Source organism: Odontesthes bonariensis, chromosome 15, assembly GCF_027942865.1.
Source record: "Odontesthes bonariensis isolate fOdoBon6 chromosome 15, fOdoBon6.hap1, whole genome shotgun sequence".
NCBI classification, from domain to species: domain Eukaryota; kingdom Metazoa; phylum Chordata; class Actinopteri; order Atheriniformes; family Atherinopsidae; genus Odontesthes; species Odontesthes bonariensis.
The window spans coordinates 20415786-20431827 of record NC_134520.1 but is presented as its reverse complement, the minus strand read 5'-3'; the positions used below and the strand labels follow the sequence as shown (position 1 = coordinate 20431827).

Below are 16042 nucleotides of genomic sequence, written 5' to 3'. Positions count from 1 at the left end.
AAAAATCCCATTGGCAGGTCATTGCAATGCACCAAAAGTAGTCAGTGAAACCAAGATGGCCGACAGACAGGGAGAAAGACCAACCACCTCAGCTATTTTCTACCTTCTATAAGAAGATGCCACTGCAGGAAAAAAAATATGTATAATTACATCAAGTAACATCCAAGGTGACATTTTCTGTAAAGATTTTCCAAGTTTTGATTTTATATTTGTAGGAAATACCGATTAATCAACTGTCCACTCAGTTGTACATCATGCATCACTAGCTATGTTTAAACTTCAATGCAATGTCAATAACTACCATTGTTGTTCTTAATTCATTAACCTAGAATGTTTTGGCTGACCAATGCGCAAAATAACACTGGCATACGCTGGTTGGATAGCTTAGTGATTCACATGGCCTCTTCCTGCACTGGCCTGTCGCCAACAGATGTGGCACAGGGATGGAGCAAGAAAGAGAAGAAGATGCTCAATGTCCAAAGACCATTTTCCATGAAGCTGTTCAATCAGCATATGGGAGGAGTAGATCTCATGGATCAGTGTGTCGCATGGTATCCCCACAGACACAGAAACAAAAAGTGGTACATCAGAGTGTTCTTTCACTTTCTTGACGTCACAACTGTGAATGCCTGGCACCTCTACAGAATGTCTAGAAATGAAGCGAAGGATCTTCTGCACTTCAAGGCATTTACAGGTCATGCTCTCATCAAAGCAGGATCCGTGAAGGTGCACACCAGAGGCAGACCTACTCCGCCACTGGCAAAACAGAGAGCAATGGCCAATCTAAGGCCCCCCCTGAGATCCAGTATACCCCCGGAAACCACAGGTCCCAGCACAAGTAAGCAAAAAATGCCAGCAGATGCCAAGATGCTGCATGCATTTGAAGAACCAAGTACATCTGCATGCAGTGTCTTGCTGCTTTTTACCCCAGATGCTTTGGCAAATATCATAGAAAATAGTCTCAAAAAGGAGTAACAAGCATGCTTTGACAGGAAATATATGATAAATGCTATAAAATACTACGAGGACAGAAGATGCTCAGTTAAGAGACTTAAACTTTCAGAGACAGGAATATGATAAGCACCAGCAACAGTCAAGATACTATGAGGATCTACATTCAGTTCAGAGACTGTTACTTGTGTCACACTATCCTCAGTTCAGAGAGAATATATCTTTATTTTGTAACCTTTTTTTACATTCGTAAATATAAATAAAAAAGCTTGGTGAAAAAAAAATCGTGACTCAGTTTATCAATAAAGCTCAAATAGAGAGGCCTACAGGGTAGTGGAGGAACCACCATTCCAACAAAATACTATAATAAAACTGTATAACTAAATTCTAACTATACCAGCATAACTACCATGTTATTGCATCGATATTTTTTACACTGCAAAACACATGAACAACAATTGAGAGGACAGATGAATGTAGAATTATATATTTTATAGAATAAAGATAGAAAAACATTTTTTTCAAACCTTGTTTTACATCCCGAAGGATGTATAAAAACACTTCACAAAAAATCCTGACTGAGTTTATCATAATTAATGCATGAAAGGGTTAATGTAAAAACGTGTTATAGTCAAACATTGGACACATACATGCACAACATTTTTTTTAACATCATTATGAAATTTGTTTTAAATACATGGAATCAGGATGTGCATAACAGATTGTTTGTAAGTTTAATGTCATACCGTTTGTACCATTCAATATTAGTGTTTGAGCCGTTTTAAAGAATAAAAACAAGAATGGCTATTCTGTTTCTAATTTACTATAAATTACTTTTACAAGCTGATCTTCCCTAAATATCATGCTTAATGTGCATGTCATGTTCAGTGTGCTATAGTGGTTCTTTTGAAGCGAGTTGAAGCAGTAATAAAAACTGGAAAGCATAAGCCTGCATTTCCACAGAATAATTGGAGCCAAGCTGACATGAGTAGAATAAACATGCTATGTCAATAAATGATAATAATGGTCACTTCCATACCACAGATCCAACATCAATCACACGACTGTTCTGCCAAGATGTCACAACCTCTATGGTCACCCTGACCAAAACAAACAAAGCAAGCAAACAGCAGACTCAAGGTGACACTGTCTGTTTGAACTTTGAAACTTATTTGATGGGATATTTCACAGCGTTTCACAAGATTAATTAAAGACACTGTTATGAATAGTGAAAAACAAAAATCTAATCAAGTATACACCTACAGTAGATTTCACGAGTAAGTTAAATATAACTACACAAAAAAAAATTGGAAAAAATTCTACTCTGTAAATTATACCTGTTTCATTTAATCAAAGCAATAAGTCGCACAGTAAAACATATAGTCATAAAGTGTAACGTATGGGTCAAAAAAAGATCCTCTTTCAAATGAGTTTTGGCTGCTGTCTTGGACAAATTGTATTTATATCTTTTCTTCTTTCTTTTCTTGGTTTACCTTTTTCATTTCATATTATTTTAGCAACTAATGTCATTCAAATCAACTTATAAGTGAGGAACACTTAAGGAGACAATGTAGGATTCAGTATTCTCCCCAAGGACACGTGAAGACTGGGGAAGTGGGAGATCAAACCAACCCCAAACTTCCAAATGAAAGAGGATCAGTACTTTACCACTTTAGCTTAAGAGCAACAGCTTTCCCAGCTGTCAGTCAGTCTCTAACTAATACTTACAGCAACTGTCATTAAAATGTATTAGAATAAAGGGATTTTCAATTAATGTGAAAATTGCTAAATTGTGAAATAATAACAATAATAATAAAAATAATAATAATAATAATAAAACACGCTAAACATTTTGAAACAAGGTGTCCGAGTGTGATTTGACCTTTTTGACAATGTCAGGTGACCCTAACTTTTCTCCCTGTGGTGGTCTAAAAGTTTAATACGTTATCTATCAAATGAAGAGCAGCAGTCAAAAGTGCCATGGCTCATATAATACTTGCATTGCATCACAGGTGGGTTTTGTCTGTAAAATATTTCCATATAAAAGGCTGTGTGTCACCACAGTTACAGCCTCATCAGCCATGAGAGCGGTTGTGCTTGCCCTGGCTCTGGCCTTTGTGTGTAAGTTGGATTCTGCATTTCTGAAAGTGGGCAGCTTTTACATTGCCATAAGGATTTTTTGTTCAATCTTGAGCAGTGTACTGATTTCAAGTACCTTAATCTAAGCAAAGAAAACTACTTTATTTTATGCAATGTTATTGAGAAATAATCAGAGAATGTTGCTCATTGTTTCATGCAATAGTAGCACACAATGTCTGTTACTATATTTGATACTTTTGTCGACATTTATGACATTCATGAATTGGTATTTACTGAAATTGCTGAGTTGGAGAGCTTTCTTTGTATGCTTCTATGCTCTTGCATGTGCTTATTGACAGACAAGAAATTTCCAAAAACTTGTGTCGCATTTTTAACATTTTAAAAATGTTGAAATGCATAAGAACAGATTCCAGTCACATGTTGAACTGAGTTGAAATGGGTTTTCTTTTTTTCCATTTTAGCCGGACAAAGTCCTGTCTTTGGTAAGCCCAGTACTTCATTGTAACCTTAAAAGGCTGTTACCATTATCCAACATTTGCTGCAGCTAACGTTAAGTTAAATCAAATTATTCTGGTAAAATGATTAACACTGATAATTTATGGATGAATAAATGAGGTTTTTAGCATTATTTTTTTTTTTTTTTTAGATAAGTTGGAGTCCTTATAACTAAGCAAATTTGTGCCTACAGCTCCTGACTTTGCTGCCGGTAAGACTTATGTGTACGAGTATGAGGCATTCCTCCTGGGAGGTCTCCCTGAGGAAGGTTTGGCCAGAGCTGGACTCAAAATCAAGTCTAAAGTTATGATCAGAAATGATGTCCAGAACACATATTTGCTGAAGGTAAAGTTTAATGTCATGAGCAAGCAACAATTATTTTAGCTTGGAAATGCACTAAATCTCTAATGCTCTACATCTTATTCCTATATTTTAGCTTGCGGAACCTGAGCTCTTTGAGTATAGTGGCATTTGGCCAAATGATGCTCCAATCCCAGCAACCAAGCTGACTGAAAAGCTGGCACCTGAGCTCAAGAACCCCATCAAGTTTGAGTATACCAATGGTGTTGTGGGAAGAATCCATGCACCTGAAGGAATTTCAACTTTGGTGCTGAACATCTACAGAGGCATCCTGAATATCCTTCAGCTCAACATCAAGAAGACACACAATGTGTATGATTTACAGGAGGTTTGTCAAAGATCCCAAAGTAGCCTATTTATAATAAATCACAATGCAAGAGATTTAATCTGCTCACTAAAAAGGTGCTTTGCTCCATAGGTCGGAACTCAGGGTGTGTGCAAGACCCTCTACTCCATCACTGAAGACATCAAGGCTGAACGCATCCATCTGACCAAGACCAGGGACATGAACAATTGTCAGGAAAAGATCATGAAAGACATTGGTTTAGCATACACTGAGAAATGTGACGAGGGCCAGCAGGTAAGCTTAAGTCCATTTGTACAACGCATCCATCTGAAAAAAAAATAACATTGCATAAGCAGGCAACTGTGTGGTTTGTATTTACAGGACAACAAAAACCTGAGAGGTACCTCATCATTCACTTACACCTTGAAAGAAGATGCAAGTGGTGTCCTGATCCTGAAGGCAGACGTCATTGAGCTGATCCAGTTTTCACCTTTCTCTGAGCACAGCGGAACTGCTCAAATGGAGACCAAGTATGTCAAAAGATGAAGAGAATGTAAAAATGGTCGCATCTGGGTTAAATGGAGTTTTGACCCAGCCTTTTTTTTTCACATTACTTTAAAGGCAGTCCTTGGTGTTCCTTGAGATTCAGAAAGACCCGTTGCCATCTACCAACGCTGAGTATCACCATCGGGGATCTCTCAAGTTTGAGTTCTCCACCGAACTTCTTCAGTCACCTCTTCAGCTCATCAAGATCACCGACCTACGGGTCCAGGTATTTTTTTCACTATGCTTCAAAATGTAGGTGAAGTCATGGATGAAAATTTGGACATTTCTAGTGACACCCCTTTCAATCCTGTGGTCTTAGATTAAAGAGCTTCTGGACCATCTGGTTACCCACAATGTGGAGAGTGTCAATGCACATGCCCCTCTGAAGTTTTTGGAATTGATTCAGATTCTCCGTGCAGCTCGCTATGAAGACCTAGTAATGTCTTGGGACGAATACAGACAGATGTCCTCCCACAGGTGGCTTACAGTGATTTGAAATTTGAATATTGGAGAAAATACTATGTGTGTGTGTGTATATATATCTATATATATAGATATATATATCTATATATCTATATATATATAGATATATATATATATGTATGTACATTTACAATTTTTTCCAGACGCTGGCTCTTGGATGCCATCCCTGTCACTGGAACCCCTGCTGCTCTTAGATTCATCAAGGAGAAATTCCTGGCTAATGAATTGCATGTTGCTGAGGAAGCTCAGGTTTTGATTGCAGCTGTTCACATGGTGTCGGCAACCACTGAGACTATCAAGATGATGGAGGTAGGTGAGCCCCAAAGTAAGTTACATTTACAATAAGAAGAATTAACACATGAAACATTTCTGATATTTGCTCCCTTCTAGACCCTGACAGTTGACAAAAAAGTATTGGAAAGCCCTGTTCTGCGTGAGATTGTCCTCCTTGGCTATGGTACCATGATTTTCAGAAACTGCGCTGAGTTAGCCGTCTGTCCTGCCGAGTACATAAAGGTGAAATAACCCTGTTATTTTTTATTGGGCTTCAAATCTAGAGGGAAATGAATGAGTAAGAAATGGACAACCTATTTTTCCATTTCCTTAAAACAGCCCATCCAGGAACGTCTTGATGACGCTGTTGCTAAGCGTGAAACCGAGAAGATCATCCTGCTTATAAAGGTTTTGGGAAATGCGCAACACCCTGCTACTCTCAAGTCAATCACAAAGCTCATGCCCATTCATGGCACTGCTGCTGCATCTCTGCCAATAAGAGTCCATGCTGAAGCCATCATGGCCCTGAGGAACTTTGCAAAGAAGGAGTCAAGAATGGTGAGTTCTGAACACTAAGGAGTTTTACAAATTGGGCTGGTCTTTAGCCTGAACTCCATACTGAGTTTGATTTCTCCTCTCAAATAGGTCCAGCAATTGGCTCTTCAGCTCTACATGGACAAAGATATTCATCCAGAGCTTCGTATGCTTTCCTGCATCGTCCTGTTTGAAACAAGGCCTTCAATGGGATTGGTGACAACTCTTGCCAACAATGTAAAGACAGAGAAAAATTTGCAGGTTGCCAGCTTTACTTATTCTCACATGAAGTCCCTGAGCAGGAGCCCCTCCACAATCCAGTCCTCAGTGTAAGAGCCCTGTCTCATGCCAATTCATCTACAATTCTATCTGCACAAAACAATGCATCATCTCTTTTACGCTTCCATTGCAGTGTGGCTGCTTGCAGGGTTGCCATAAATATCCTGGGTCCTAAGCTGGACAGGCTGAGTTTACGTTACAGCAGAGTTGCCCATGTGGATGCCTACAACAGTAAGACCTATGTCACATGTAAATTAATTCTATCTGAGTTTTAGTTTTGCTGATGCATCAGCTAACTGCATCTCATTAAACACTTCATCAGGTTCCTTGATGATTGGCGCTTCTGCCACTGCTTTCTACATCAATGACGCCGCCACCATTCTGCCACGGTCTGTTTTAGCCAAGACCAGAGCCTTCCTTGCTGGAGCTGCTGCTGATGTTTTGGAGGTATATGGTGGACATGAAAAGCTGGTCAGCTGTTCAATGGCTCATTTATAAGTTGCTGTTTTAACATTGCTGATTTCCTCTTAGATTGGAGTGAGAACTGATGGACTACAAGAGGCACTTCTGAAAAACCCTGAATTTATTGACAATGCTGACAGGATCACCAAGATGAAGCGCGTCATTAAAGCTGTAAGCAACCAAGAAAGTCATAAAGACAAGAATACACTCTTTTACACTCCCATATGGTGATCACACCACATGTTCTCTGTCCACAGCTCTCTCAGTGGAGGTCCATGAGCATCAGCAAGCCTCTGGCTTCTATCAGTGTCAAGGTCTTAGGACAAGAAATTGCCTTTGCGAACATCGACAAAGCCATGATTGAACAGGCTGTTGCGGTACGATATAAACAGCAACCTATCATTCTCAAGATAAATCACAATTTTGCAAGACAAAACATGCATGTAATATTCTTTATCTACAGTGGGCCAGTGGTAATAGTATTATTCTGGAACATGGAAAACATGCTCTCAGGGCTCTGTTACTGACTGGTGTCAACGTCCAGTACGCTAAGCCTGTGTTGGCCACTGAGGTGCGACGTATCATGCCTACTGCTGCTGGTCTTCCAATGGAGCTCAGTCTGCACACTGCCGCTGTGGCTGCAGCTGTGGTTGAAAGTGAGTCAAAAAAATAAACAAATACAAAAAAGATTAAATTTGAAATAGAAATCTCTTGGAGGAGGAAAAAAAAGATACCATGTGGACAGTGTTATGCATTGGGGTACATAATGAGCTCATTTGTTTTCTTAGTCAAGCCCAAAACTTCCCCACCTTTGCCAGAAGACTTCAATCTCGGACGCCTGCTTGAGACAGACATACAGCTTGAGACTGAAGTCAGAACAAGGTGGGTTCGATACATAAACAGACTGACATGAACTGACCCCCGAAATGTCTCAAGTAACAAAACTGAACATAAAATTTTCCTTGTTCTCCAGTTTTGCCATGAACACATATGCTGTGATGGGAGTTAACACTGCCATTCTTCAGGCTGCCCTGGTGTCAAGAGCCAGAATCAACTACACTGGACCTGCTAAAATCACTGCAAGACTTAACATAAAAGAGGGCGACTTTAAGATCGAAGTCCTTCCTGTTCCTCTGCCAGAAAACGTTACATCTGTGAAGTAATTCTCCCATTTGCCTCTTTGTTTACTTTTGAAAAGATTTAGTGTCAACTCGAGCTTTATCCGTTCAACCTGGTTGATTACATTCATGTTTCTCTTCTACAGTATCGAGACCTTTGCTGTGGCAAGAGACATTGAGGATCCTGCTGCTGAGATAATCACTCCACTCATTCCTAAGAAAGATCTGCCGTCCATCTCAAGCAAGGTTTCATCGATGATCGTTTCTTCTGCTGAGGTATGTGTTGTGACTACAGAATTTTAGATATTTACAATAGTATCTGTATTTATTATTAACATGTATTTCTCCTTACAGTCAACATCCTTAGAGACCCTGGAGGATGACGTTTTCAAGTCCAACAAAACTAAAGCTCGTGCATTTTCCAAGAGGTACTGTGTTAAGTATGTTGGGGTTGGAATCAAAGCCTGTTTCAAGGTTGCCACTGAAAATGCCGCTTCAATCCGGGACATTGCCCTGTACAGAATGGCTGGACAGCACAACCTCTCTCTCTCTCTCACATCAAGTAAGCACTAAGAAAACAACACTTTTGAGCATTTCATAGAAGCGCTGTTCATAGAAGTCAGATACTAATAACATTATTTACTGATGTTTCAGTTGAAAGTCAAGAAATTGAGAGACTGGAGATGGAAGTTAAAGTGGGGTTAAAGGCTGTCGAAAGTCTCATTGAACAGATCAACCGGAGCGAAGAAATCCCCGATAGTGCACCAGTCCTGATGAGGCTAAACAAAATCCTGGCTTCTAACAGAAACAGCTCCTCTAGCTCCAGCAGCTCTTCCTCAAAGCGTTCTTCCAAGACCTCCTCTTACAGTTCCAGTTCCAGTATCAGCAGCAGCAGCAGCAGCAGCAGCAGCAGCAGCAGCAATAGCAGCAGACGCAGACGCAAAAACCTCAGTTCTTCAAGATCTTCCAGTGGTTCATCCAAGACCAGCTCTGCATCAAGCCTTGCATCACTCTTCAGTGCCAGTTCAAGTTCTTCTCTCTCCAGTTCTCGTGCCTCAAAGGTAAACTTCTAAAAATATTTTTAACTTTGCAGGAAAGAATTCTTACACATCAATATGGCCTGCGTGGGAGCTGACAATAATATTTGTTCTTAACAGCAAGTGATTTCGCTCCTGAAGTTCCACAAGAATCACAGGAAGCAGGTATGTTTTTATGACCCCTCAAAATAGATATTGTACTTTATGAAAATATGCCAACCTTCATTACCTTAACATTTTGTTGTTTCAGGGTGTCCCCTCATCAGCGGCTTCCAATAGCAATAGCAGTGCCTCAAGCTTTGAAGCCATCTACAGACAGGTGAAATTGGGTTATTAGAAAGAAAAAAAGAAGAAAGTTCCAAATCTTTTCCCTAATGGGTTAAATGCACGCTCTTGGACCAATGACTTATGGTTGTCCCCACAGAATCAATTGCCTAGCAGAGAGACCGAGGCCTTGGCCGTCATCTTCCGTGCTGTTAGAGCTGATGAGAAGAAGCAGGGATATATAGTTACTGCCTACTTAGACAAACCAACTGCCAGAGTTCACATGGTCATTGCTTCCCTGGTTCGTGGAAACAACTTGAAGATCTGTGCCGATGGAGTTCTGTTGAGCAAGCACAAAGTGACGGTAAGAAACTGTCTTGCCTTTTACTAGAAATAGCAAGATATCCTATAAAAACAAGCTGTCTTATACCTGTGCCTGTTGTTTATTTCATAGGCCAAAATGACTTGGGGAGTAGAATGCAAGCAGTACGACATCATGGCTACAGCCGAAACTGGTCTTGTTGGTCCAAGCCCAGCAGCTCGTCTCAGAATGTCTTGGGAAACACTCCCATCTGATCTTAAACGTTTTGGAAAGATGTAAGAAACTTTCTGTGTGCTGTCTAAAGCCCGCTCACATGCCATGTTGACCGTCTAAAATATCTGAATTTTGGACATTTTTTTGTTTGTTTGTTTTTTATAGGATGTATGAATACATTCCAACTAAATTTCTGTCCGACTTGATCCAAGCAAAGAGTCCAAACAACACCAAGAGGATTTCATTCACTATTGTTGCATCATCTGAAAGGACCATTGACGTCATTGCAAAAACACCAGTGGTATGAAAAGTCATGCCGTTTCCTCAAAATAAAGTTTTAATCACTGCTTTTGAAAAACAAAACTCCATTTCTTTCTGCCTACAGAATACTGTCTACAACAAAACTGTGAGTCTTCCCATCTCTCTGCCCCTTGATGAGATCACATCATCCCTCACCCCCTTTGAAGACGTCCCTGATAAAGTCCACTATGTGTTTGCCAAGGCTCTTGCAGGTAATAGCTGCTGTGTTCTAAAATGTAACACACTTGTTTTGACTTTTTCCTGCAAGTCACAAATAAAATCTTTCTTTTTTTTTCTTGCCAGCTGAATGCTTCTCCATTAATGATTCACTGACCACATTCAACAACCGGACATACGAGATCAAGATGGTACCCTCTTGCTACCAGGTTTTGGCACAAGACAGCACCGAGGAGCTGAAATTCATTGTTCTGCACAAGCGGGATTCCAAGGAGCAAAACCACATCAATGTCAAAATTGCTGACATGTGAGTAGCCAAATAAAACTAGAAAAAATAGCTGACTTTAATCCAAAAGTTGACTAAACTAAAAAGGTTTTTTGCTTCTTGTAGAGATATTGACCTCTACCGCATGAACAATGAAGTGATTGTGAAGGTCAATAGCATGGAAATACCCCTCACCAGCCTGCCCTACCAGCATCCAAAAGGTGAACATTAAAACTAACAATGCAAATTGCACGTTGTACCTGTTTTTCTAAACTACTAATAAGAACTGATTATTAAACCTGTTTTACAGCTAAAATCGATATCAGACAAAGTGGAAATGGTGTTTCGGTTTATGCAGCCAGCCATGGTCTTCATGAAGTCTACTTTGACAAGAACACATGGAGGGTAAATTGCAACACTGCATTCTTAACTGTTCCTTCAAAAATGAAAAGCATTAAATTGGGACTGGTAAAACCAAAAGGGCAGCAGCGCAGCGTGTTTTCATTAATGGCAGGTATATTTGATGCTTCTTCTCCTTATTGTCTCATCTGATCTTTCAATGTAGATTAAAGTTGTGGACTGGATGAAAGGCAAGACCTCTGGACTCTGCGGAAAAGCCGATGGGGAGGTCAGACAGGAATACCGCACACCCAACGGACGCCTGACCAAGAACGCAGTCAGCTTCACTCATTCCTGGATTCTGCCAGCAGAGAGCTGCAGGGACACCACTGGTAAGAAACAAATATTAAGCAATCATTTATTGGCAAACAGTACAACGTCCTGATCTATGAATTCTGTTTTCTTACAGAATGCCGTCTGAAGCATGAATCCGTGAAGCTGGAGAAGAAGGTAAATATCCACGGGGAGGAGTCCAGATGCTACTCTGTTGAACCTGTGCTGCGCTGTCTGCCCGGCTGCTTCCCGGTGAAGACCACCTCTGTCACTGTTGGCTTCAACTGTCTGCCTGCGGGTAAGTGTGTGGAAAAAAATAAAAATAGTACATTAGATTAATGCAGAAAAAAACCCACTCAGTTCCTAACTTCTTTACCCTTCTTTTTCATACAGATTCCACTCCTCAGAGTATGAGCAGCATCTTCGAAAGCAGTGTGGACCTGAGGGAAAGTACAGAGGCTCATCTTGCCTGCAGCTGCACTGCTCAGTGTGCTTAATCTTGTTGTCATTCATCAAGTTTTGGTTTATGTCATATACAAGTTCAAATTAAAAAAATTGGAATATGAAATGTGTTGGGTTAATCCTTCTGTAAAAATAAAACTATATGAAAAATTAAGTCAAAGTCAAAGTCAGGTTTATTGTCAATTCCTTCATTTACAGCGGGTGAAATAAGTATTGAACATGTCACCATTTTTCTCAGTAAATATATTTCTAGAGGTGTTATTGACATGAAATTTTCACCAGATGTCGGTAACAACCCAAGTAATCCATACATACAAAGAAACCAAAATAAAAAAGTTCAGAAATTAAATTATTTGTAATAAAGTGAAATTACAGGAACACACTTACTGAAATTTATTTAATACTTTTATGTAACCTTTCTCTTAGTCTTCTTGGGTTCTATATCTATCAACTAAGGAGACTGGCAGTAGCACTGAAGCATGAGAGCATTGATCTCCACCTCACATAACACACAACACAAATTATGGTATGACTGTTTATATTGAAATGTTCAGCTTCAGAAAAAAGTATTGAACACGCTTACTGAAATTTATTTAATACTTTGTACAAAAGCCTTTGTTGGCCATGACAGCTTCAAGACACCTCCTGTATGGAGATACTAGTCGCATGCATTGCTCAGGTGTGATTTTGGCCCATTCTTCCACACAAACAGTCTTCAAATCTTGGAAGGTTTCGTGGGCCTCTTCTATGAACTCTGATCTTTAGTTCTTTCCAATTGGTTTTCTATTGGATTCAAGTCAGGTGATTGGCTGGGCCAGCCTAGCAGCTTTATTTTCTTTCTCTGAAACCAATTGAGAGTTTCCTTGGCTGTGTTTGGGGTCATTGGCCCTCATTTACCCGGTCTGCAGCGTCACACCGGCCAGCCGTGTTAACCACAGAGGTCCTAGAAAGACAAACAGAGATCGTGAAGTGGATGATGGCTTTAACACACACCATGCAATCTATTGACAGTACATTGAAAGACATAAATGAAACACTGAAGTCACAGAATAAATGCTGAAAGAAATCGTTGTTCTCCTTTCTTTTTTCCTTGAATAACAGAAAGTCAGAATAGCTGAATAAGTTCCTCTCTCCTCCTGAGCGCTCTTGGCTGTGCAGGCTGGTGGATCTCTGGGTACGGGGTTCTCTGGATGTACATCTGGAAATGGCACTCCATTTTTTTGGGCAATGTTATGGAGATCCCCGCATGCAATAATAATATTGCATACCTTTTCGGGCGGATAGGGTTCCCCCCACAGCCGAGAGACAGATCCAGCTTTAGGAGCCCTATACAGCTCTCCACAGTGGCACGCGTGCGCGAATGCGCAGTGTTAAAGCGCCTCTCTTGTTCGGTGTGAGGGTGCACGGTTGAATAATGAGCCATCACTCTTCCAATAACGGAGTTGTACTTGTTTAATTTATTTAATTTGCGTTTATGTTTATATTTATGTTGAAGTCAGTCATTTTAACCTAGGGATTTGTTGCGACTCCTGAGCACGCACTAGTGACGCTGCTGTATTGCAGTCACCGCAAGTCAAAATGGAAAAGTGCGTACACGGCCTCAGACCTGTCGTGGCGATTTCATCTTTCCTGCGTTCACGATGGATTTAATAAATGCCAACCTTTGCGCAGAAAAGAACGTACACACGACCTACGCACGTTTTTCGTCTTACGCAAGTTTGATAAATGAGGGCCATTGTCTTTCTGAAATGTCCACCCATGCTTCATCTCCATCCTGGTAGATGGCAGCAGATTTTTATCAAGAATGTCTCTGTACATTTTTCCATTCATCCTTCCTTCAATTATTTGAAGTTTGCCCGTACCATATGCTGAAAAACAGCCCCACGCCATGATGTTCCCACCTCCAAACTTCACTGTTGGTATGGTGTTTTTGGGGTGATGTGCAGTGCCATTTGACCTCCAAACATGATGTGTATTATGTCATCCAAAGAGTTCAATTTTGGTCTCATCTGACCATACTCTCCCAGTATTTCACAGGCTTGTCTAAATGTTGTGCAGCAAACTTTAAACAAGCTTCAACATGCTTTTTCTTCAGCAATGGAGTCTTGCGTGGTGAGTGTGCATACAGTAGGGGTGGGCGATATGTAGGGGTGCAACGGATCAAAAATCTCACGGTTCGGATCGTTCCTCTGATCAGTCACGGATCGGATCATTTTTCGGATCAGCAAAAAAATAAATAAATAAATAGACAAGACAAATAAACATGTTTTGTCTTTTTGTTTATTAACTTAAAGTGCACAATTAACATCTTCTTTTCAACATAATCAAAGAAAAACAACTTAAAGTGCAACATAGAAACACACCAATAGCGTTTGTGATCGCTTTAGCCCGGTTAGATTGTGAAGGAAGGGGCTGCCTAAATGCCGCGGTGATGAGCGGTTGTTCACCCGCTTTCGGTTTCACTCCTGTCAGTGAAACACCAGGGTGATGTCGCTCCAAAGTCTGCACCGAAGTCTAGCCTACTTTTATTTTCCATGCCCACTGTTCTACATGTTTTACGCTGAGGACAATAAATCACAGACGAGCCATAGGACTGTTTGCTTATTGAAGAGGGAACTGTTGCAGACTTTTACCCAGAGCGTGGAAAGTAGCTCTGTGCCTGGAAACTAGCAGGAATGGTAACGGCTGTGTGAGGACTGAACATGCACACAATTTTTTTTTTTCATAAAGCAATCCGTGGATCATGTGTGTGCCGAACCGAAATAATTGATCCGAACGGATCACGGATCAATGATGATCCGTTGCACCACTATATGTATCGTTTGCGAAATTATCGTGAATGTTGTTTTGACGATGAGTAATTTTGCAATATCGAGATATAGGCTACATATATATATATATATATATATATTTATTTATTTTTTTCAACGCAAAAAATCTATAAAGTGCGGCGTGGTCCTCTGCCCTTACCACGGCGCCACGCCCTGCTTTGAACACTCGGTGCCGAGAGGCAGGGGCTGGGACAGACGGTAGTTCGCCTCGCGGCAGACCGTCAGCTCGATCCCGAGATACAACTACGAGCTTTTTAACTGCAGCAACCATAACTGATTTACTGAGCCAACTGATTTAATGAGCCATTCGCAGTTTCACTGTACCGGCCGTGTGTGCTTAGACCTGCATGCTTGTGTTCATTTTATTGTGATCTTAACGCAAGTTTTAATTTTGTTTTTAAATATTGTCAAAATATCTTTATCGCGAAAATCCTAAAAAATATTGCGATATATTTTTTTTGCCCATATCGCCCACCCCTAGAATACAAGCCATAACTGTTGAGTGCATTACTTATAGTTTTCTTTGAAACAATTGAACCTGCTAATTCCAAGTCTTTCTGAAGCGCTGAAGCGCTCTTGGACAACTCTTCTGATAATTCTTTTCACTCTTCTCTAAGAAATCTTGCGAGCACCTGGTCGTGGTCGATTTATGGTGAAATGATGTGCTTTCCACTTCCGTATTATGGCCCCAACAGTACTCACTAGTGTTGTGACGTTCGTGAACGAGCCGGTTCTTTTGAACGGCTCTTTGATATGAACGAAGGGAGCCGAGTCGCGGCGGCGCTGGAGCCGTTCTATTTCTCGTTCTTTTTTTTTTTCTTTTTTTTCTACTCATGCGTGTTTCACGCAGCTCCCAGGGGAAATCTAGTAGCGGATTCCCCCCCAAGTACCCCTGACTGCAGACCGCAGATTGGGGCGGAGATCAACGTTGAGGGAGCGGAACATTGAGGGGGCGGAGCTCAATGACTTCCTTGCGGGTGCCATCTGGTGGCGGAGACCATGCAGCACATTCACAAACAGCAAGCAGCACCGAGTTGCCTAAAATAAGGAATCAATTATAACTATATATATGTTACGGATCACAGCTATCTGTGAGATGCAGCTCCACACTGCCGTTGCTTCTACATATCACAGACGACGACCAGGTGGATTATGGGGTGTTTATTACAGCTCTTTTCCTGTAACACAGCATATAGCACCGCAGTGGTGTGGGAAAGTTAGCGTCTCGGGACAATCAATAACACCACAGTAAAGTCCTCTTTCCACTGTGCCTAATAAACATAAGTAAAATAAAGAAACCAATTCTAATGTGATCGTATAGTGCATTTGTTACTCCATAAATCCTAAATGAATAATCCCCTCAATCTTTATGTCACATGAAATATCTTTTAGGAACACATTCAACATCTTACATTAAATTCAAGATTAAATGAACAAATGTGAGCTATTTAACTGAACAAATAAAAAGGTTGCTCACATAGGCTGATATACAAAATAAAACGTCATAAAAACTTACACAACAGTACACAAAGTATTACCTGTAACACAGCATATAGCACCGCAGTGGTGTGGGAAAGTTAGCGTCTCGGGACAATCAATAACACCTGACACC

General features: G+C 40.6%; 1 protein-coding gene across 1 annotated transcript; it reads left to right on the top strand.

Moving 5' to 3' along the window:
- Window positions 1-3032: 3032 nt before the first annotated feature.
- Window positions 3033-11634, top strand: LOC142400516 (vitellogenin-1-like). The gene is made up of 34 exons (XM_075485444.1): window positions 3033-3072; window positions 3513-3533; window positions 3740-3891; window positions 3983-4234; window positions 4325-4486; window positions 4574-4722; window positions 4814-4964; window positions 5058-5215; window positions 5365-5530; window positions 5612-5737; window positions 5834-6052; window positions 6140-6357; window positions 6441-6538; window positions 6630-6754; window positions 6839-6940; window positions 7027-7146; window positions 7233-7425; window positions 7558-7651; window positions 7743-7928; window positions 8034-8163; window positions 8242-8449; window positions 8542-8948; window positions 9045-9089; window positions 9175-9243; window positions 9349-9552; window positions 9643-9785; window positions 9889-10024; window positions 10109-10235; window positions 10327-10507; window positions 10592-10686; window positions 10776-10870; window positions 11031-11196; window positions 11274-11435; window positions 11531-11634. The coding sequence occupies exons 1-34, from the start codon at window positions 3033-3035 to the stop codon at window positions 11632-11634; spliced, it is 5004 nt and encodes a 1667-aa protein (XP_075341559.1).
- Window positions 11635-16042: the final 4408 nt, after the last annotated feature.